At 36.0% G+C, this 24,420-nt stretch overlaps 1 protein-coding gene across 3 annotated transcripts in view; it reads left to right on the top strand.

The window, feature by feature from the left end:
- Nucleotides 1-24,420, top strand: part of Gapvd1 (GTPase activating protein and VPS9 domains 1) — a 475,307-nt gene that overhangs the window by 376,884 nt on the left and 74,003 nt on the right. For all 3 annotated transcript variants that reach the window (XM_090406248.1, XM_090406249.1, XM_090406247.1), the window contains one exon: nt 13,408-13,531. In XM_090406248.1, coding sequence (XP_090262374.1) covers nt 13,408-13,531 — 124 coding nt within the window. The remainder of the gene's footprint in view (nt 1-13,407; nt 13,532-24,420) is intronic.

Genomic DNA, 24,420 nt, shown 5'->3' with positions numbered 1-24,420 from the left:
ATTAATGTAGTGATTGAACTCACAGGAAATAATGTTTTATTCATCAGAATCAGGGTCCCCTGGACCACATACATGATTTTCAATGTGCTGACCTTTCTTGTGTACAACAAATTGCATCCGGTATGCGACATGCTCTACACCTGAGCGTAAGGAGTCAGATTGGATGTTCATAACAGCCCGTTTTATGTCGAACACCACAGTAGCAACATCTGTTACTTTCTCTCCTTGCACTGCTTTCCGTCCTCTGCCAGTTCTAATTCCTAGTGATCCAGTTTCTTCAAAATTCTTAATCATAGCTCTCAATGCTACAGCTGACATAGACCTGTATCCAGGTTATGAAGCCTTCTAAATTCCCAAAGGGCTGCTATGGCATTGCACTGTTTAAGGTAAAACAACTTAACAAGTAAAGCATGCTGAGGCAAGGCAGGACGCATATTGAGCACAATTCGTCAGCCATTTGAATAACTGCCTGAACGTTCCCAATCCCTTTTTAAGTGGAATTGGTGGTGCTGCTGTTACGTACGCACAGTAAAATTTTCATAATCCTTTTTACCTGCATTTATTGCAAACATTTGACTGCTTTCGGCTCTGCCAGCGCCAAAATTTCCCATATCTGTGACTTTTGGTGCTAAATCTTTTTTTTGTGGAATTCATCTCCCCATGCCTTCGAAAGTCTCTCAGTATGAAATGTGGTCTCATTCCGTGTATTAGTTTTAGCCAGACACCTCCAAAGAGGGAAAATTAATTTATGGCCGCCCTGTAGATTTCCCTGATGAAATCATTAAATTGTTCAGCCTTTCTATCATTGTTTGTTATTTTACTTGGCATAACAAATTATTTCAGCAGATATAGGGTGCTCTGTTGGGTAGTCCTATATCACTTACTTTGGCTGATTATTTTATGGAGGATTTAGAGGATCAGATTTCTAACACCATTTCTCCTCAACCTCGTGTGACTTCGTTTTGTGGATGATGTCTTTGCTATCTGGTCTCTCTCTCTCTGAAACAGAACTATTTCAATTTCTGGATAAAATTTACTCCTTATATACTTGCATTAAGTTCACTATTGAACATGAATCTAACAATAGTCTCTCCTTTTTGGATACTTTAATACATCATAACTCCGCTGGTAATATTTAATTTTCTGTTTATAGGAAGCCATACTTTACAGGCAGATATCCATGCATCTTCACATCATCTTTCACAAAAAATAGGTATTATCAAAAGCCTTGTGCACCAAGCATACACAATTTGTTCTTCTGAATCTCTTCTAATAGAAGAATTAAATAAAATAAACCTTATTCTGTTACTTAATGAATCCAGCAAGACATTGATACAGAAAACATTTGATAATTATCATGTCTCCCAGATTGCAATCTGATGTTCCTTTAAGGTACAGTATGCTTATCCTTTTAACATCAGATTGCAATCTGAAAGAGGGATGATTATTATCAAATGTTTTCTGAATAAATAGCAAGAATCCTTCACAGATATAATTCATATACCACCTTCAAAGCAACCCTGAAGTTTTCATCTTCCTTACCTCTTATCAGAGATACATTTTTATCTCCATCTTTACTTTGTGTTTATCAAATTCTCTGTTCTTGTCATCTTTGTTACTTTGGACAGACTGGCCATTCTGCTACTATTAGAATCCAAGAACATCAAGATTTTATAAGAATTTTGGAATCTGAAGGTCCAGGCATTGCTTCTCTTGCCATCAACACTAGACATAGAGTTCACAGAAGCATTCCAAGATGATTCACTACAGTAGGTTCAAATTTAATTGCCTATTTTTGAATCATGTGAAGCTCTACTCCACTGTACTAATCTTAATCAGACAGTCTATATGCCTCTCTCTCTGAATTTTGGGACATGATTGCTGTTAATTGTTTATAAATTTTTAAAATTAATTATACATCTATACCCACATCTCTGAACTCTAATAGTATTTCCTTTTACTGTACAGCTGTGACTGAGACGTAATATTATATGCATGCTGTATGACTTGTTCTTGCATTCATCATTTAAGTGTTATTACCAATTCTTCTGCCTTCTTCCTGATTGAATTTCATGACATATTGAGCGAATTATATAGGTGTAATAAATTCTATTCGGTTTTCTCTTACATGTGTGAAGCCATTATTTAAAACATTATACTATGTCTTATGTGGCATATACCACCATGCGCAGACCTATTTATGGAAAAACTTGAAAAGGATATTTTTTTTTACCATTTCACCTAAACCGTCGATTTGGTGGAGATATGTTGATGACATGTTCATCATCTGGAAGGATACCATGGGAAACCTTCTCATGTTTCTTAATAAAATCCACTCCCTTGCGTCTACGAGTAGAAAATTCCCATTATAGCTGGATATATTTTATTTAAAAAGTCAGCAGGGCTGCTCTAAGTAACCAGACCTTTTAAGTCAACGAAGATTCTACTCTTTTCTTTATTCTTTGCAGAATGATCACATTTATCACACCAACATAAAACATACATGAAAACACAGACTTAATAGTATGCGAAGGAAGCATGGGAGTCTCATAAAAAAAGCATGAACTGTTCTTGTAATAATTTGAAACAAAATCTGAGTCAGTTTCTATTAGAAAAAAAAAATCAAACATCTTCTTTTGTGTTTGAGTTAAAGACTGTTGTTTGATAGGTTTGGGTTCAAGGGATGTTGAATTATTCATTCTGTTAATCACCTAGTAACTTATTTTTGCTGTCAAGTTTATTAGTTTCATAATGCTACCAAGTGTTTCAAAATGTTTTAGTCCCCAATCTAACTTTTTCAACAGTGAGGGGCATCTTCCTTTAGGGATTTTACAACACCAACTGGTTTCATCTTCTAATTGTACAGATCAAGGGTAGAGATAGTGACCCATTTTCTGTCACTAATATTTTCTATCTTACTCAAATTGTTCACATACCTACTGAAATAGCAGATAATCCCAACCACACTATCCAAACACCCTGGATGTGTTCCTTTTTACTGACTCTTCTGAGTATGCTGTGAACATTCGTTGTCTTTTATGTAATTCAGACCACATAGTGATGACTTCTTCCATGGAGCAATATGCACATAGCCACATTCTCCCACATGTTGTATGACATTATAAGAGTACCAAGTGGGATGATCTTCATTACTCTGTACCTCATTTACCTGTTGAGCATAGTTTCTGGTCTTCTGATCCAACTACGAGGGATAGTCTGAAAAGTTCTCGGCCTCGACCATAAATGGCAACACTATCGGCAAGATTTATTTATTTTCCTAAGTTGGTACATCTGTCATAAGCATCCATGTGAAATTGCAAGTCATTCTATCAAATAGTTTGTTTTATACAGCTGTCTGGATAAAATTGAAATGGATAAAATTGAGTATCGTGTGGTTATAAAATTCTTTGTAAAAGAAAGTTTAACGGCAATAGAAATTCATTCAAAGTTCATAAAAGTTTACGGGCACTCTTCTCCTTCATTTTCGACAATTAAGAAATGGAATGCTGAGTTTAAACATGGCTGTACCAGCCTTGAAGATGATCCACGTGAAGGACATCCAAAAAGTGTAACAACACCAGAAATCATTGATCAAGGGCACGATATGGTATTGGATGACTGGCGAGTCCAAGTGCGTGAAATTGATGAGACTATAGGCATTTCAAAAGAACGTGTAGGATATATTTTGCATGAAGAATTGCAAATAAAGATTTTTTTTTTGATCTGCTGTGAGCAAGCGCAAGATGGGTGCTGCACTTGCTCACAGCAGATCAAAAACTCACTCGCATGAAAATCTCTGAACAGTGCTTAGAGCATTTTAACAAGAATAAAACTGATTTTCTGCGTTGATTTATTACTATGGATGAGACTTTGATTCACCATAACACACCAGAATCCAAAAAGCAGTCAAAACAGTGGACAGAAGCCAGTTGTTCAGTGCCAAAGAAGAAAGTCAGTTCCATCAGTAGGAAAGGTCATGGCATTGGTGTTTTGGGAAGCTAAAGGCATTTTGTTTATTAATTATCTTGAAAAGGGTAAAACAATAACTGGGAACTATTATTCTGATCTTTTAACCAGACTAGATAAAAAAAAATCATGAGAAAAGACCAGTTTGTATAAGAAAAAAATCATCTTTCATCAGGACAATGCACCTGCCCACAAAAGTGTTTTGGCAATGGGAAAATTAAGGGATCTGCACTATGAATTGTTGGAACATCCACCCAATTCCCCAGATTTGGCTCCCTCTGACTTCTATCTCTTCTCAAAACTAAAACTCTTCCTCGCTGGTCAGTGATTTTCTTCGAATCAAAAGATGATTGCAGCTGAAGAGGGGTATTTTGCAGATCTTACTGAGAACCACTACAGGGATGGGATAATGGCGCTGGAGCATCGCTGGAATAAATGTATTAGTCTTAAGGGAGATTATATTGAAAAATAAAAATAATTTTGAAATTATAAATCCATTTTTTCATTGTTAGGCTGAGAACTTTTCAGACCACCCTCATATATGTGCTGAGTATGTCACTAAAGTAATTCTTATTGATATGGAAACATTTATTTCCCATTCCACTCTAAATTTCCAGCTTCTGTCTAAGTCTTCTTCACTTAATGTGTATTAAGTGAAGAAGTGAGAATACACTAACTGATTCTTATCTAAAACTCCATTTTCCTTTGCTGCTTATACCAAAACATTGTTTCCTTCCCTGTTACACTCAGATGGTTCTTTTGGATCATCACCTGCAGATAAAGCCAAGGTTTCTTACTTCTCCGTTTCTTGCATGTTTGATCTGGGCAGATGCTCCCCAACCATTGCAAACTCTCAGCATCCTCTTTGACTTTTTGCCAGAAAAAGATTAGAAGAATCTTGTCCAAATTGGATACTCCCCCCCCCCCCAAAAAAATATTCTCTTCCTGATGGCATTTCTCAAGTTGTTCCAAAGATGTGTACTCCAGAGTTATCTCTCATTTCGTGTTGCCTTGCCTTTTAACTTTTCATATTTCATTGGTATCTGTCCTGCAGCCTGGAAATTAGCCCATTCATAACTCATTTTTATGAAGCGTGCTAAATCCTTATCAAACTACCATTGATTTACTCTTGCCTCATCTCCTTCTGCAATAATGGAGAGAACCATCAACCTGCTCCTGCTATCTAGAAGGCACTCAACTAATAAATGATTGTCAACATAGATTCTGCCACTGTCATTCAACAGGGTATCTGTGTACTTGTGTCACTCATCTCTGGAAAAATATCATGGAAAATTTGGCAAGTCTCAGGTGGTTGCTGTTGAAGTCTCCAAGGTCGGGAACAAGAGGCTGTTAAGGAAGCTTCTATCATTTTGTTTGTTCTCTGATTTCTGCTATATTGCCAGCTGTCTGACTTGTTGCATGCTACTCATGATAGTTTGGCTCTTTATCTTCTAACTTTATAATCAATGCTGGTATTCCACAAGGCTCTGTTCTCTCACTCACCCTCTTCCTTCTATATATCATTGACTTGGCAGTTGACTGTCGACTCACTACACAGTTTTGTCAATGACAGGAGCCTACACCCCTCCTTATTTGACAAACCTTGCACTACACAAAATTCCACATCCTCCAGAACATCAATCTCTGCTACTCCAAATTCTGATCTCCAAACTATTCTTCAGTAGGATTGAGCCAACTTTGTCAGTTTCACTGCTAGGAAAACTAAGTTCTGCATTATCTTCCACAAACAAAAGAGCTTTTTTTTTTTTCCTTTAGACAAGATTAACTTTCTCCTCTTGAGATGACTCAAACAACAAACCTCTTTTGGCAAAAATATATTACAACTATTGCCTCCTCTGCAATAAATTTTTTTTTTCTCTTTTACCCGCAGTTTTACATTACCTCTGAACAGTTATTTAACCTGTACAAATCTCAATCCACCTATTGAATATTTTCTCACATTTGGGACGATGCCCATAAGAGTGCTCTAAGAATACTGAACTCAGTACAGAAGAGAGCAATTAGGTTGAATAATGTCCCATTTTTCATCTATTTCATTCACTCTCACATATGTATTCAGTTTCTGCTGTTTGTGTTTTTTTAAAATACTTCCATTACTACTGTTCATCTGAATTGGCATCAGTCATTCCTCCACTTAAATCCATCATTTGCAGCAACTATTCAGCACATCTTCCCATTGCAACTCGAAATCCACAGAACGAATTTGTCTTCCTCTTTGTTCATTTTTATTTGCTACTGCCTTCTTGGACAGTCTCACATCTTATGTGTATTACATGGAATACAAAGGTTGGCAACCAGTAATATGTTATTACTGTGGTTTGACCCAACTTCTCATTTTTAGAATTATCATTAAAAATATTACTCAAAATATAATGAAAAAAAAAAATGTTGGAATTAGTATTGAACTCATGGCTCTAGAAATACAGGAGAATGAAATAAACTTAAATAAGGAAATAGCATGCTTGCACGTTATCCTTCGCAGGACAAAGCACAAAATCAAAAAGTTGCAGAAGCAGCAAAAGATTAGTAGGGCTGAGAAGAGAAAGAAGCAGGTGCTCTGAGGTAAAAATTGAGATCTTGTCAACAAGCAAGAAAAACAAGGTAAGGAGAAAATTATGTATGGGGACTTTATGACCAGAAAAGTACTTAAAGTATAACAAAATCATGTTTTCCTGGTGTAAAAATTAATGATATTAGTCATGACATCCAGATGCAAAAAAGGTAAAGCAAAAGAACTAATTGTCTTGGTTGGTACTAATGATCTCAGAGGTGAAAAGTATTCTATAAGGGAGGATGTGAAAGAGTTGTTGAAGATACAGAAATGGAGAGTGAGAAGGTGAAAATTGTAGTCTTCTGCCACACTATGATAGAGGCAAATATACGGGTTATGCAGAAGGAATGATGTAGAGTTTGTGGTCTATGGCCTATGTTTGATAGAAAGAAGGATTTGTATAAGGCTGACAGACTGCATCTAAATGGTTTTGTGTTAAGTGCCTGGAGAGAGAGCTTTGTTCACTGAGCATATTGAAGCACAAATTCAGGAAAACTTAAGCAATTAGGGTGGAGCACCCATGAATCGAGTGAGTGTGAAATGATCTAGTCCCTCAAGCAAAAATATTGAATTGGGTAGTCAATTCAGGAAATAAAGGCAGTTGGGGCCTAAAGGGATGCTGCAGTTTCTATATACTAATGCCAGAAGTATCAGAAAGAAGAGGGAGGAGTTTGGGGCATTGTTAGTGCAACCTTGCCAAAAGTTATAGGCATTAGTAAGACTTGGCTAACAGCAGATGATGTAGTTCCAGGGATAGAATGTGGGTGGTTTAGTATTTTCAGGGAAGATAGGAAGTGGGGAGGGATACTGCTGATGATAGCAGATGAATTGCTACCAATTCATCTTCTATCATGGATGGCTGTTCATTTGAGCAGCCTGGTGCAGAATCAAGGTATACAAGACAAAATATTATTATTACATAACACCTCCAGGGAGTCCAAAGACTCATCGAGGAAGGGCACCTACTCGACCATTCTATGTCTCCAACAACTGCAACTACCTTCATTATCTACACCAATGCCATCTACTGCTGACCATCATCACTAGTATTTTCACAGACAATCACAAACATCCATGCCCACTGCGGGATTCGAAGCCACAGCCTTTTGGCTGGAGAACGGATACGCTAACCACTTGGCCAACCAGTCTGGCAATATACAGTTGGTTGCTGCTATAGGCCAGGGGGGGGGGGTTCTGCGGATGCTCTGGTAGATATACATCAGCAAATTAATACAAGAAGGTCAGGTCAATATATATATATATGTGTGTGTGTGTGTGTGTGGGATGGAAGGAAGAGAGAGATCACATGGCAGAAAGGAAATGGAATCGTACACCTACTGAGAGATAATTACTTGAGGCAGCATGTGATGGAGGGGACTCTAGGTGAAAGAGTATTGGAAATGCACATAGGATCAGAATAGCTATCTGTAAATTAGGTGGCCACGTTGCCTCTAATTGGGGGGAAGTGATCATGCTGTCTTGACTTGGGAGATTGTAAAAAAATGAGGAATTGTCTGTCAAGAAGCAGTATATGTGGAACTACAAGTCAGATGATTATGACAATCCTAGAAGGAAGCTTGAAGCTGCTATAGCATAAAACCCTGCAAGAGAAGGATGTTAGTAGCGCATGGGAGTTGGTTAAGGGGCATATAGAGGAAGCTATATTAAATGGTATACCTAAGGTAAGGAGGGGTTAATCAGGCAGGAATTAAATCGATGAGTAATATCATTAAACATGAACTTCAGAAAAAGAAAATGCTGTGGAGGGTATATATAAGGAGAAAGTGACTAGCAAACTCATGAGCTGTACAAAAGTCAAGCAAGAAAGGTGACCAATATGGTAAGGAAGACAAAATCAGATTACTAAAAGAAACTAGTCAAGCAGACCAAGGGAAATCTCAAATAGTTCTTTTGCTATGTTAAGTAAAGGAAGAATGTTTATGGAACAATATCCTTAATGTGTGCTCATAGTCACCAGGTGACAGAAGCAGATAAAATAGTTTGAGTTACTGAGTGACCACTTCACAAGGTTAAAAAAATTGAAGTGAGGTTACTACTTGAACATATGTGACAGACACTAATGTGGGTACAGAGGTGGATGAATTGGAGATTCCCAGGATATTGCAGAATCTCATTATAAATACAGACATGATATTAGATGGGATATCAGCTCATGTTTTTCAGGAATGTGCAAGGGAATTGGCAATTCCTCTTACTATGCTCTTTAATTTAAGTTACTTAAATTTTTAATTTACGAAGAATTTTAAGAAATATTTAAGTTACTTAAAGTTACTGGTAGAGTTCCACGGTAGTGGAAAGATGGCAAAATGGTTCGCTTGCATAAGGGAGGTTTTAAGACTGCAGTAGCAAATTATAGACCAATCAGCATCTCAGGAGTTGTCATAAAAGTACTGGAAAAATTGGTCAAAAGAGAACTCAAGAATGGGTGGATAAGAAAATGATACTCTTTGAGGGGAAGTCGGTCATATAATTACAAACTTGAGTTGAGCTGAGTTGGATAAAGGAAATGGCTATACGATGATTCTGCAAAATTTTGCAAAGGCATATGACCGAATACCACATGGAATCTCTTATGCAAATTATAACAAATGGAGATTATATGACACTGGTTATGTGGATAAGAGGGTGGCCACTGGAGAGATATCAAAAAGTGGTATATGGAGTAGCTGAATCCAGCTCAAAAGCCGGTGAGTAATAGTATGCCATAAGGTTCAGTGCTAGGACTACTACTGTTTGTTTTGTGCATAAACAATATAGGAAGTAACCTGAATGAAATGTTCAGTTTTTTGCTGATGATGCAAAATTAAGCAGAGTAAATAGTAAAAAAATAGTAAATCAAGTCGATGTGGAGAGCTTGCAAGATAATATGCTGTCAGCATGGGCAGAATATAATGGGTATCAGTTTACTGTAGAGAAATATAAAGTTATGCATTTGGGGATAAAGAGATTACAAGCTGTGTAGCAGCTTGATGAAACACTCCAGGAAATAGATGAAGCTAGAGATTTAGGAGTTGTGGTAGACAGAGAGTAGAAGTTTAGAGGACATATTGTTAAGGTAACTCATAAGATTACTTGACTGTTGAAGAATACGCTAAGTAGAGGTAAGGAAATTGTTATTCCTCTTTATAAGGCCTCAACGTATCCACATCTGGATTAATGTTCTCAGGTCTCGTCTCCTGGGTTTCTTCGGAATGAGAGTATGGTGGAGAGGATTCTGAGGCCAGCAACCAAGATGGTTAGTGGTCTGTGGAATGTTCCCTATGTAGATAGATAGATAGATGGTGTGAACCAGAAGTTGGTTGATAGGTAAAAAAGAGGGGATATGATAGAAATATTTAAGTTACTTAAAGGGTTTATAGGATTAATGCAGGATTGATTCTTTGTTGCCAGGACTGCATTTTTTTTTTTTTTTTTAGCTTCTGGAGTCCACCATGAAGTTAGAATTTTCTACCCTTGCTAACAACTTCATTGCTTACTTCCATGGCTGAATGAGCAAATGAATAAGGAGGTGTTCTTCATTATTTACCATTGAGTCTCCAAGATTTGGTTTTGTTTTTAAAATGTGTTTTTCTTCAGTAATTTTGTTCAAAACTGTATGGCAAACATTTCCTGTTTCAAACTGCCTGCATATTCTTGTAATCATTAGAATCAGCATGAAGATATCAACAATAACATATAGTCATTTAGAATTATTGTCGTGTCTTTTCTCATTGTGAATTTTTGCACATCTTAATGTTGGAACATAGATATAAAAAAATTACTGCCCAATCACCTTCCTTTCAACAGTATACAGTTGTTTTTTTATAAAAATCATTACCAATAAATACAAAACACATTAGATTTCTCCACCTCCAGAATAAGCAGAATTCAGAAAAAAGCTACAGCATTATTTGATCATATATATATGTGTGTGTGTGTGATCAATAACAATAATGTACACCAGTAATGTACTGTTTATCTGACCCTTCAGTCATCATAATGGCAAGTTCGGATTATTGAAGAGTCAGGTGCTCTATATAGAAGTTGGTTAATTGAATAGACATTATTCTGAAGTTCAGATAAATGGTAGATTACTGTATATGATCACTAGTGCTATAATTTTTGTTTTAGTCTTATTATATATATGTATGTGTGATAAGATAAATCATTAAAAAAAGACAAATGCATTCAAAAAACCCTTCACGCGCTCCTCTTTATTGGTTTTGAAAGGTGTTTGATTCAATCTCAACATTAGCTATTTTAGCATCCCTAAAAACATCAGGAATTAAAACACACAGGTGTGTGTGTGTGTGTAAATTCAACTTCATCTATATAATCAAGAACAAATATGAAATTTCTTGTTTAAAATAGTGAGTTAGACAAGGAAATATCATTTCACCTAAACTCTTTATTGCTGCCCTAGAAGAAATATTGAAAAATCTGGAATGGAAAAAATAGAGGAATTATAGTAAATTGAAATAGCTTAATCATGTATGTTTTGTTGATAACACTGTTCTTGTAGGCAGCTCAGCAGACGTTCAATAACTGAACAATGAATTGAATGTAGAAAGTAAGAAGAAAGGATTAAATATAAGCAAAGACAATACAAAAATAATGTATAATATATACATTATTTTTGTGTTGTATTTATTGTATCGCTGTAAAGCAATACAATATTTATGCTGTAAAGCAATAATGTACACACACAGTAATATCAATTACCTGTGTATGTTCACTTAGGACAAAAGATCACAGTAGAGGAAAATTATGAGGAAGAAGTGGTATGAAAAATCAGATTTGAGTAATCTTTGGAAAACACCATGATAGATTACTGTAGTAAAATATTCAGCATTTGTATACTCAGATTGTAACATGTAGAAGTGAAACATGAACTTTAAAAATTTTAAATTTGACCACACTGAGGACTACCCATAGAAAATAGGACTATCACTGTTTGGTAATTAACATTCAGAATAGAAAGCACAATACTTGGGTTTGAGTTCAGACCAAGGTGAGAGACATTGTAACAGCTATTGCTGTTACTGTGTCACATATTTCAAGAGATAACATTCAGAAATAGACAAAGATGATATCTGAATGGTTGGTATTCCAAAGATGGAAGGATCTATAAGAAGATTATGTGACATTTGAAGGAGATTAAAGAAATGGCTTGAAGTCACTGCCATAGGAGAGCTCAAGAAGATAGGCCTTCATCCAGCAGTAGAGAGAAAATGACTGATAATGATAAGTGCATATCCTGAACAGAAATTCAGCAGGATTTCTGTTGTATTTATTCTTATCAGTTTTGCATTTTGTCTCCACATTTTCCCAAAATATTCTATATGTCTGGTATTCATTTTCAACTCTGTTGTTTAAATTTTTAACAAGAACCAGATTTTACTTTGTTGGATGCCTTCTCTAAAGATTCAAAAAAATTCTTCCATTTCTTTTTTAGTGGAACTTTCTGTGGAACCATACAAATGATTATTATTTGGAAGAATTTCACCTCTTTTGGACTTCTTCATTTCAGTAATACCAACTCACAATTCCATTTTTTTTTTCTGTTGATACTTCTTATGTTAATAGTGTCTCTTCAATTTTTCTGAAATTGTGTTTGAGTTTATTCCAGTAGCTGACTTTTCATTGCTCACTCTGGTTCCTGATGAAAACAGTGGGGTTTTTTGTGTAATTAGGTCATCTCCCAATTGGTATGACATTACATCATGTTGTACCATCATTTTGTTTGTTGGTTTAAAACAATACAGAATGGAGTTTGGTCATCTAAGTCCCAAATTGCTGGCCCACCCTTATTTGTTCAGAATCCAGGTGAATGTCTGTTAAGACCATGAGAGGCTGTGTCTTCTGGTAGAAAATTTTAGTTAGTGAAATGTGTGCAATGAGAAATTAGCCAATACAGAAATCAATTAGTCAAATTCATCTGATAACAGTTATATAGAAAGTGGTAGTGTAATCAATTTAATGATAATAATTTTTTATAACCAGTTAAAAATGGATGCCTAAGGAATTTTAGTTCCATTTTGTGAATAGGTAGGTAATTTATTATTTATTTATTTTTTTAAGCACATTTCCTTGCTACTTTGTAGTCTTACCTTTGTATTATTAAATTTTTTTTGCTATGGGATTATGTAAAGTGCACATCAAAAATGATTTCACAATAAGAATTAAAATGCTAAATAAGAGATGTGGTAGCTACAGTTGCTCTGGTAATATTTGAGCACATTTTCAGTAGGCAGGTTACAGGTTGTATGTTATGCAGAGCTACATATGGAACAAACATTACACTTGTTTGCCTCAAAGAAACTTGAGGCTATTATTTGCATTATTTGTTTTTGTTTCATCTTAATTTTTTCAATAAATATTTGCATGTAAAATACTGAAATTGTTCTGCAAAACCATAAAGATGAAGATGAATTTGTCTGCATTCTAACATGCAGTTAGATTTGAAGAATGCTTGTCTCCACATTACTTTTGAAGAACTAGCATTTTATGCATTCACATCTAATATATACTGTTCAGCAATAACACAATCTGGTTTGTTGCCTTACTTGCAGGTACTACTGTTTAACAGAGTTATATATTGTGATTTATAAAGGTGCATTTTGTTCATTCTACGCTCATTATAGTGAACTCTTAGAGAACAGTTGAAAAGTTTGTTATAGCGAAAGGTTTTCTGTGGAGAATTTTCAAGAAAACAGCATTGATTCTATACTGTTTTGACTAAAAATCTTTTTGTAGTTTATAGTGATTAAATTCACTTCTATGTTTGCCATAGTGATAGTTGACTAGACTTGATATTTAGTTGACCATTTCAAATGTTCAAATTTTAATTTTTTTCCCCCTCTCCTTAGAGATAAACAAGTATGTGGCCGTTATCTTATTGCTATATGTGTGAAGATGTTTTTAGAAAAACAAGAACGGCAGATTCACCTCTTCGTTCGTAAATTTCAAGAGTTAACTGTTTCTGATGAAAAGGTAATGTTTTTTAATCTGAAAGATATTCTACTTATTGGAATTGTGTTATCCAGGATGAGTCAGGAGTAATGTGCATAACTCTGGGAGCTTTATAGTAGAGTTCTTTTTTAATAAAAGTTCCATATGAACTTAGGTTTCACACTAAATGATTATGAAGCCATGGTAGTTTGAATTGTTTAAATAAAAATAACTATGGAGTTTTCAATAAGAAAAATATAAGTAGAAATAGCTGGCAAAGTCTTTAAGATTTACAAGTCATGATTTTATTATTATTATTATTATTATTATTATTACGGGTATCTCCATGGAGTCAGTAGACTCATCGCGGGAGACCCAAACTAGCAAAACAATATCTGTCATATCTCTTCTTGAATTCATTTACAGACGAAGAGCTCACAACTAAGTCAGGCAATGAATTCCACTCATTCACCACCCTCCAGGCAAAAAACCTTGTTCTGACACCTTTGTTAACCACACTCTTCTTTAATTTCCACAGATGACCTCTTGTTCTTCCATCACTATCACACAGCTGAAACATTTCCGCTGCATCAATCCTATAAAAGCCTTTTAGTAATTTGAATGTTTCTATCATATCCCCTCTTCTTCGCCTATCAACCAATCTCTGCAATCCACAAGCTCTCAATCTATCAATGTAGGGAGCATTTTTTATATCACTCACCAACTTGGTCACTCTTCTCTGAACCCTCTCCACAGCCTCCTCATCTCCAAGGAATCCAGGTGACCAGACCTGAGCACAGTAATCCAAATGTGGAAGTATCAATGCTTTATAAAGGGGAATAATAACCTCTTTATCTCTGGATGTCAGTGTGTTCCTCAACAACCAAGTAATCCTATGTGCAATCTTGGACACCTTAGCAATGTGTCCTCTGAACTTCATCTCCCTATCTACCAATACCCCTAAGTCCCTAGCCTCATCAATCTCTTGGAGTACCTTTCCATTGATGTAGTACACAGCTGGTAATCTTTTAATCCCAAAATGCATGACTTTACACTTTTCCACATTGAACTGACATCCATTTTCTTTTGCCCATTTTACCAGCTTATTTAAATCCTCCTGCAAACTTTCAACATCAGCTTGATTTTTTATTGCACTACACAACTTTGCATCATCAGCAAACAACTGAATATCTCCCTTTAAGCCGTTTCCTATATCATTTATATACAAATTAAACAACATTGGCCCAAGCACAGAGCCCTGAGGCACACCACTGGTCACCTGCCTCATTCTGGACTCGGCTCCTCCATACACCACCTTATGGTATCTCTCCCTGAGCCATTCTCCTATCCATATCACCAATTTAATATCCATTCCCATCTGCTCCAATTTGCGTAACAGTGTTCTATGGGGTATCCTGTCAAAAGCCTTAGCAAAATCCAGAAGTACCACTGTGTAGCCAGTTCCTTTGTCCAACTCTGATGTTATTCTATTATGAATAGTTAATAGATTGCTAAGGCAGGATCTACCTTTAACAGAGCCATGTTGGCCTCTATAGAGTATCATATCCTGATCCACCCATTCTTGAATTTTGTCTTTAACCAACTTTTCCAATACTTTTACCACTACTCCTGAGATGGTGATTGGTCTGTAATTCAATACCGCAGTTTTAGAGCCACCCTTATGCAAAGGAACCACTTTGCCTAACTTCCACTCCCTAGGGACCATACCAGAGTTCAAACTTAAATTAAATATCCGGGTAAGAGGGGTTGACAATTCATTTGCACATTCACGCAACACCCGAGCTGATATTCCATCTAAGCCTACCGCAGTGTTTGCATTTAAGTTTTGCAATATATTTAATACCTCTGATTCTTTAGCTTCAATTCTCACATTAGGTATTGCTATAGGTATAGAGATATCCTCACTTGGGTGATAGACTTTTGAAAAGTGATCACTCAGTAACTCGACTATTACATCTGATTTTGTCACCTCAATACCATCAGCAGCCATTAAGGTTATCCTTCCGAAGTCATTCTTCCTCTTACTTGCCACATAGCGGAAGAACTCTTTGGGATTACCCTTGATCTCTTTGGCTAAGGTCTTCTCATAATCTGATTTAGCTTTTCTTACTATGCTGGTAACCTTCCTAGTTTGAGCCTTGTACTGCTCATGGGTGTCCTGATCGCCTTTCTCTTTGTAAATTCTCCATAACATTTTCTTTTTTTGCAGTTCAAGCTTGATACTACTGCTCATCCATCTAATGCCTGCCTTGTTTGACCTCCTGACCATGGGGACACAATCTGATATTGCTTTCCTCAGATACCCGCTGATTTTATCCCAAGCACTGCTAACATCTTTCCCTTGCAATATGTTCTGCCATGGGATGGCTGCAAGCTCACTCACTTGTTATAATTGCCTAACCTGTAGTTCCGTACATACCCCTTCTCAATAGAAAAATCCACAGATTTTGCGACCTCCCAAGTCAATACCACATGATCGCTTTCACCAACTGGAGGTAACGAGGACACCTTACTTATGCATATAACCTCTGAACCAATAACCAGGTCCAACACTCTCACACCACGTGTCCCTTCAGTTACGTGCTGTTTCAAGTAATTATCTCGTAGAAGATGTATGAACTCCATTTCCTTTTTGCTACGTGATATTTCCTCCTTCCAATTGATATCACCATAATTAAAATCCCCCATAATAATCACTAAGCCTTCACTCATTGCACTAAGTTGCTGATGCATGAATTCAATATCTCCCCCCCGTACTCCCTGGCCTATAGCAGCATCCAACTGTATATTTGGTTACGTTGGTCACTATTTCGCACCAGACTGCCTCAAATGAACTCTCATTCACATGTCTATCATCATGATATACTACTTTCTTTGGCTGCAACACATCAGCTATCATCAACAGTACTCCTCCTCCTGTTCTATCTTCTCTATCCTCCCTGAAAATACTGTACCCATCACATTCGATTCCAGTGACCACATCTTCTGCTGACAGCCAAGTTTCACTAATGCCTACAACTTTTGGTGAGATTTCACTGACTAATGCCAAAAATTCTTCTCTCTTATTTCGAATGCTTCTAGCATTGGTATACAAAAATTGCAGATTCCCTCTAGATCTTGTGCCGGCTTTAGAACTGATATATAAGTCACTAACTACCGTAGTCCTATGCCGATTTTTATCCCCTCTCTTATGCAATTTATTCTGCCTATAAGGATCAATAAATACACAATCAGTGCTAAAGTTTCTCTCTCTTACACTCAACCTTTTCAATATTAGTTTCCCTGCCCAATAACTTCAACCTGTTCAGAAAACAATAACTTCTTCAATCGCTTATGTCCTTCCATGTTAAGATGCAGTCCATCTCTAGCATACAACTGCCTTTTTCCTTCAAACACACTCCAAACATCAACAAACTCCTGACCTCTTTTTCTGCACATTCTTGCAATCATATCATTCATTATCATTGCTCGTCTACTTAACTCGTAATTGTCAAAACGAGGCAGCACACACACACTATTCTCCCATTGACACTTTTCCTCTTCACAATATCTAATAATGTTATTAAATCTTTTCCTACCCGATTTATACTACCTCTCAGGTCATTCGTACCCACCATAACTATCATCTTGTCTGCTTCATGCCCTCTCTTTATTGCTAAAGCCACTCTTTCTATTGTCCCATCAGCCAAGCACTCCTCATGCATACCACTCTCCATACCCTTAATCATAGAATCACCATATATTTTACCACTCTTAACTTCATTCAAGTCCACACTCATGGACTCATTCTCTACACTATTCAGCATGACTCTCCCAGCTTCATTACTCAACTCTCTATTACTTAACCCCCCCCACTCTCACTACATCTCATTTCTTCTAGGCCACTTGTGGTTTTATTATGTTGACTCCCAATCACTCCCATACTATTTATTACTGAATCATTCACCAAAGACTCACCCATATGTAATCCTGTTCTAGTTACTTCAGCTAAAGTAATCTCTATAGTCCTAATTTCTCTATTTAACACATTAAAATCACTTTAACTTCCAGTATCTCCTTACCGATCACTTCCACATGAAGAAGATGAAGGTCATTTTTCATTTTCATAAACTCCCGCCGAAGTTCTTCCGCTACGGTCCCGATGTCAGCTTCCATTCCTAAACGCTCCAGCCTATCCCGACACTTCTCACATATGTCGACATTTTCGTTCTTCTCATTTTGCCAGACCGACCACAGATCCTTCACATTTTTCGGTGCATACATGTAGCAGTTTCCGCAACGCATCCATTGCGAAAAATCTAACGCTGAGCCAGCCTTTCGTGTAGTAGTAGAAGTCCTGCACGCCGCTGACGTACGTTTCTTGTTGGACGCCATCTTTACACGTTGATATAGTGAAACAAACGGCAGTGAAAACACAATATATACAACACAGTTCTAAACAATAATACCACTGAAGGACACTTGTTTCTAACCGATGCACAATTGCAGCACAATTTATGACAAAAAGCCACACTATATTTAACTTTAAAAACACGTTTTCTAGACTAGCTAAACTCGACCGCCAATTTACCAAGGACACTAGCGCCACCAATTATGTAAATCCTGTGAAAAACAAATCTGTCATGTTTAGTACTGTGGGTTGAACAAGGGTTAGAAATTCCAGAATTTGTGTTCTGTAGACCTAACATGGTACCTTTTTTTTGAAGCCACTTTAAGCTTCATCTAAGCAGAATAATGCTTAGTAGGAGCTTAAAGATGACTGCAGCATCGCAAATGAAGCTGCGTAATGTCATGTCTAGTACATCAGCTCTTTCATCCACTCCCACAGGCAATAGTCTAAAGATTTTGGTCTACAATTCTGGATGTCCAGTTTTGTACACTGCAACAACTGATCCTCTAGCCAAGGAAATGATCACAGAAATGCATTTTCAGGAAAAGTGTGGTATGCCATCATGATGGAAACACACACACACGACACCATGTAGTCAAGGGTACAACTCCTGACTAGCAGCACTTCATCTCACAGAAATCATAAATAAAAGTCAACTGTGCAGCTGGCCTGTGTACTTTCCTTAGGGCACAAGGATTTATTTTTGATCATATATCTAAAGTGCAAGTGTTGCTGACATCCTTCAGTTGAATTGAGTTTCATCATAGGTATTGATGCAGTCAGTAATTGGCATTGAGCCATACAGTTATATGATCAGTGTCTCTTCATCTTATGCTTTACTTGTTTTCATTTGTGGATTACCAAATGCATGGAAATCCACATATGAATTTGAGTATTCCATTGTACTGCTACTGCTATAATGTTTTCTCATTGAGCCACATCTTGTTTAACTGCACACTGAGATGAAATGCAAATGCTAGGAAATATCATGCTCTTCCATGATCTCTCTCAAACAATTTCTAGAAAACTGTTAAAACAAATTTTGACTTAAAATTCTTTGATTTAGAAAATTTTACTAGTAAAATTCAACAACTCTTGTCTCCATTGTAAGATCTAATCGTAAGATCATTGTAAGATATAAGACACAACAATAAACTGTAACAGCTGATTATTCAGTAACCAGCTATTGTAGTTGGTTGCAATCTATAAACAAACTTTTAGTTTGTTTCAGTTTCAGTTTATACATGATACAATGTCTTTGCAATAAGTCCAAGAATAAATTTTTTGAGAACCTGTTGTAAAGCAAGAATTGTAAATTCTTGAATAAATACTTTATCAGGCATGTGTGTTGTTGTTGTTGTTCTTATTATTTTTATTTAAGTAAAGAATATTACATCCATTAAAATTTCATAGTTATGTTACCTTCAGCATGAGATTTGCCTTGGTTTGCACTACTTAAAAGCCATGAACTCAGCCCACAAGTCTATATATATATTTACCTTTTATTAGTGCATTTAGGTTTCACTGGCCAGAGAGCCTGCTTGACAGCTGCTTAACTGTTTGGTTCTCATCAGAGAATAGGCTAAAACCTAAGAGAGCAAAAACTCTCAGTCTCACCGTAGCAATCATCTTGTGTCAGAAAATTATACAGTGAACTTTTGATAGTTGCATACATGAATTACTAAAATAAAAAGCCTAAAAAGCTCCCTCCTGGCAGAAGTAACCTATTTAAGCAAAGGATTAAAATTTCATATCTAGTTACATTTAAGTAGTGTAAACCTAAGTATTCCCCATGCTGAATGGCATATTCTTATGCTCTTAGGAAAACGTAACCTGGCTATGAAATTTTAATGGATGTGATATCCTTTACTTAAATAACTTATGCCCAAGTAAAGCCTTTTAGACTCTTTATTTTAGTAATTATTTTATTTATTTATTTATTTATCATTGAAAACTTCATATCCTTTTTTAATTCAAACATCCATATCTTTTAAACCATCCCATACAAACTTTTTTTTCTTTTCCTAATTTATCCTGTATAGTAGAAGAATTAGGTTCTGCTAGTTTATATATTCATAATTAAGATATTTGTTGAAACACTTCATTCTTCATTTATTTTATGCACCACTTAGGAAAACGCTTCATAAATAAATGTATTAAATTAAACAGTTATCAGTCTGTTTAGCAGTACTACTACATTTTGCTTTTTGAAACAGCATATTGCTAGGATAATCAGTAAAATTAGTCTTTTCAAGTTACAGATGAGTTTTTTAGTCTTATATGAGGGTATACTAGAGGTTTCTTTACAGAACTCCTCTACCCATCTATCTTTAAAGAAAAACAGATAAATTGATTAATTAACAGACATAGTACATCTGTCTTGTCCTATTTTTAAGGAACTGACAATGTAGACTGATTATTAATTACAGTAAATGCAATTAATATTTCAGATAGTCAAATTGCCATCATCACTGAACACAGTATACAGTATGATTTGTGTACACAGGCATTAATAATTCTTCCACCACAAGTTATGTTGGAAGAAGGCCACTTGACAGCACTGCAGAAAATATAAGTACAAGAGATTATTCATCAAGTTTGATGAATAATCAAACTTGATGAATAATCTCTAAACCTCATCAAGTTTGCTTACATGAAATTGTCCCAAATTTGGGAAACATGTATCTTCTGAATTTCAGCCAAGATTAACCCATTAGCCCACTGGGTGGGGGTGGGGGGGGGCGCTTTTTAGGACTTTAGGCTCAACATTAGTTGTCATGCTTCTGTCTCCTTTACACATTGTTAGTGCCTATATGCACATATACTGTATTGTGTTCCCTAATGATGGCAGTTTGACTTTGCAGAAATATTGGAAATATTAATTAAATTTATTATAATTGATAATTAGTCTACATTGTAATTTCTTTAAAAAATACAGCAATGAATAGTCATTGTGTAAGCCTTTCTAAGAAAACGTCTCGTGTTGTCACGTAATTTTAACAAGTTTAATGACTTCTTACTGTTAGATTCCTTAGAATGGGAAGCATTATTATTCATTTAACTCTTCATTCTTACTCATATTGTATGACAATGATACTTTGTAATAATCCATTTTTTTTTGGAAAATTGTAAAGAATGTCTTAATGCTCTGTTACTAGGATAGTGAAATCATTTTAGAATAGAGAACAAATAGTTGATATAAAGAAATAAAAGTGCAATTTAGTACACTATAGATAGTTAACACAAATCCGTTAACATCCCAACATTGAAATGTTAGAACATTTTTGTGATTTTGCAATAAAATTTTTGATATACCAGAAAAAAAATAGCACTTATTTTAAAGAAAATGAACCACAAAAGTTACTGAAACCTTGTACATTAATTATGTCTTTTGTTTGGATGCCAAGAAATTATATTCTTGGTTTCATCCTTTTATCCAAGTGTAAGCATTGAACGTTTGTGCATGAAATCACGACTGGGCTACTTGTATATAGAGGCTAATGACTTCACCTTAGTATCCCATAATGCAATACATATCCTTACGGACATGTAAACTCTGGATGTAAATTATGGACTAAAATACTCTGGATTAGAGATAGATGTTGAAAGTTTTTTTCACTTGGCTATACTATAATATAAAGATGCTAAGAAATGATATTCTTGGTTTCATCCTTTATCCAAGTGTAAGCAAACAAAGTTTGCACGTAAAGCAACTTCAAATGGGCTACTGATATATAGAGGCCAATGACTTCACATCAATTGCCTTAGTATGACTTCTGCATTACTTCAACTTTGGTATCACTTCTGGGTCTGGCTCCCACTGATGAGACCTCAATAAAAGTCAAAACCAGTCTGGGTAGTGGCCCTTCCCAGAAGTTACTTCATGTGCAAAATTTGGTTGCTTACACTTGGATAAAGGATGAAAGCAAGAATGTAATTTCTTGGAATCTTTAATTTATGAGTCTATGATAGTGTGGAGTTTATTTATTTATTTTGTGTGGGGGTTCCCCCTTTCCTCAACTATTTGGTTGAGTCTCCCTAATGAGGGATTAAGTATGTATTTTATGACTGTAGATCTGTGTGTGTTCATGGGCTGGTTTGCCTGTTCTGAGAGACAAAAAACCCGAGTTTCCTGCTGAGAAAACCCCTATCTCTGTATGAGACTGGCTAACTCACCTTTAGTTGAAAGAGATCAGAGAAAATTTCCTCACATCTTGGGTGGGAATCAAACCCAGGTCTTTCCAACCAAAGATCTTCGTCTATACCGACTTAGCTATGAAGGCTAAGTTGTGGAGTAAGAAGTGGCAAATGATATTGGTAGGTTTCAAGATACTAAAAAAGTTGGCTTAATGACTTTCCCATTATTTTTGAGAGAATTTAGGTAAGGGCAATGGGAAAAAATGGCTGTCTTATCTCCATTTTTTGGAGATATGACAGTAAATGTGGGTTTACTTTATCAGGTAGATGCTAGATAAATGTGAAAGATTGCAAAGAAGTATCATATGAATATTAATTCTGGAGCAGAAATGTTGTGCTTCAGGAGGATTAATGAGAATTAACTAAGCTATTAAAGATTCTTCCAATATGTTCAAAAGACTGGAGAGGTGCTCCTGGTATACTAAGAAATGATTGCCTTGGTATTCTGTACAAGAGTTAGAGGAGAAAATATGATGTCAGAAGGTCAGCTTTAAATGGTGTTCCATTGGTGCCCTTCTAAATGTGTGTGTATGTGTGTGAGTGAGAGAGAGAGTGAGAAATGTTAGCATGGAAGAACAGAAGGGCTGAGGTACTCACATTTTGCATATGTTCCTTTCCGAGTCCAATTTGGATTTGTTGATGTTTTTTTTACAGTCATCATGGGCTGCAGATCTGAAATTTTTTGTTCCATGCCACTTAAAAATTTTATTATCTTTAACTACTTTGTTGCAATTGCTGCAGAACCAAGATCTGTGAGTTCACAGATGTTGGGTGAAATAGGGGAATGACCAAGTATTATTTCAGTTATTCAGTCAGAGTAGATGTTTAGGTCAAGAGAATGATAACAGTAATCAAACCATAGAAAAAATGATGTGAATCATGGAGGTCATCTAAAAGATGTAAAACTTGGAATGGGTGAAGGATGCGGCAGAAAATGAAATATGCACAAAGTTATAGTTTAAGTTACCAAACAGAGAGGTAGCATTTTTGGAAGGAGAGTTTATTAAGGATTATCAAGAAAAATTCCTTCATATTAGGAGGATGATAAGGAATTATCTGGTATTCTGGGAAGATGGGCCATTTCGGTTGATCATTATTTCTCTAAATAATGAGTTATTCTAAATAATTTCTTATTTAGTAAAAGTAGAGAAAGGAAGTCTTATTGAGTTATGAACATTGACGCCCTCAATGAAGATGGTATCAATGTTTAAGTATTTGCTCTGAAGATAATGAAATTTCAGAGATAAATAATCATAGTGGTCACAGTCTTTATCAGGATTTTCAAAGTGATAAAGACACTATTTGAATGGAACAAAATGTGATGAGGAAAGTCTGAGCCAAAGTAGATCAAAAAGTAAGGATTCTTAGTTTGGCATTGTCTAACATAGGATATGATTTTGCCCTCTCTGAAATAGGAAGTCACATTTTCTATATACAGTGTGATTAAAATTAAAGTATCCCTGTTTAATGCCTTGTCAAATGCCACCTAGTGATCCAAATGCTGCAATGCAGGAATACATGGTGCATCATGTGGAAGCAGTATCTGAGAAAAAAAAAAAAAGTAGTTCTAAAATTTATCACTGGTGGCATTGTATGATGTACCGAAAGTAGATGTAGTTAGATGTAGTAATTTTTCTGTGTGTAAAAAGAAAAGTGACACAAGCATAAATATAGTTCACTTCTGTTTTGCATTCGCAGGCAGTACTGTTTAATGTGCTGCCCTTCCCAGTATGCCACAAACTGCATCTTTTGCACAGTCTGTTCAATGGCAGAATACAGCTGGTCGGGACGATGTTGTGCACATACTGCATTATGCTGTCTTTCAGTGCTAATCCAATGCTTCAACCAACCTGCTCATTCTACCTTCTTGAAAACAGACCTTGTTAAAATTTTAATTTTTAATTTCATTATTATTATAATAGGCATCTCAATGGAGTTCGAAGTCATATCATGAGAGACCCAATTTATCCACACAATCTATCGTATCCCTCCTTGAACCCATTAACAGACGGAGCACTCACAACTGACTCTGGAAACCCATTCCACTCATTCAGCACTCTCCAAGCAAAAAAATCTAGTTCTCACACCCCATACTAACCACACCTTTAATCAACTTCCAGGGATTATCCCTTGTTCTGGTCCCTCTAGCCAAGTGTTGAAATATTTCCCATGCATCTATCATATTTCCTCTTTTCTCCTATCAACCAACTTCTGCAATCCACACACCTTCAATTTGTCCTCATAGACAAAATTTCACAGGCCACTCACCATCTTAGTCACTCACCTCTGAATCCTCTCCACTGCTTCCTCATCCCCAAGAAAT

The sequence above is a fragment of the Typopeltis vanoorti genome, chromosome 16 (assembly GCF_054136105.1).
Source record: "Typopeltis vanoorti isolate ZY-2024b chromosome 16, IOZ_Tvanoo_1.0, whole genome shotgun sequence".
In the NCBI taxonomy this organism is placed as follows: domain Eukaryota; kingdom Metazoa; phylum Arthropoda; class Arachnida; order Uropygi; family Thelyphonidae; genus Typopeltis; species Typopeltis vanoorti.
Note: the sequence above shows the minus strand (reverse complement) of the source record. Positions and strands in the feature narration are given on the sequence as shown.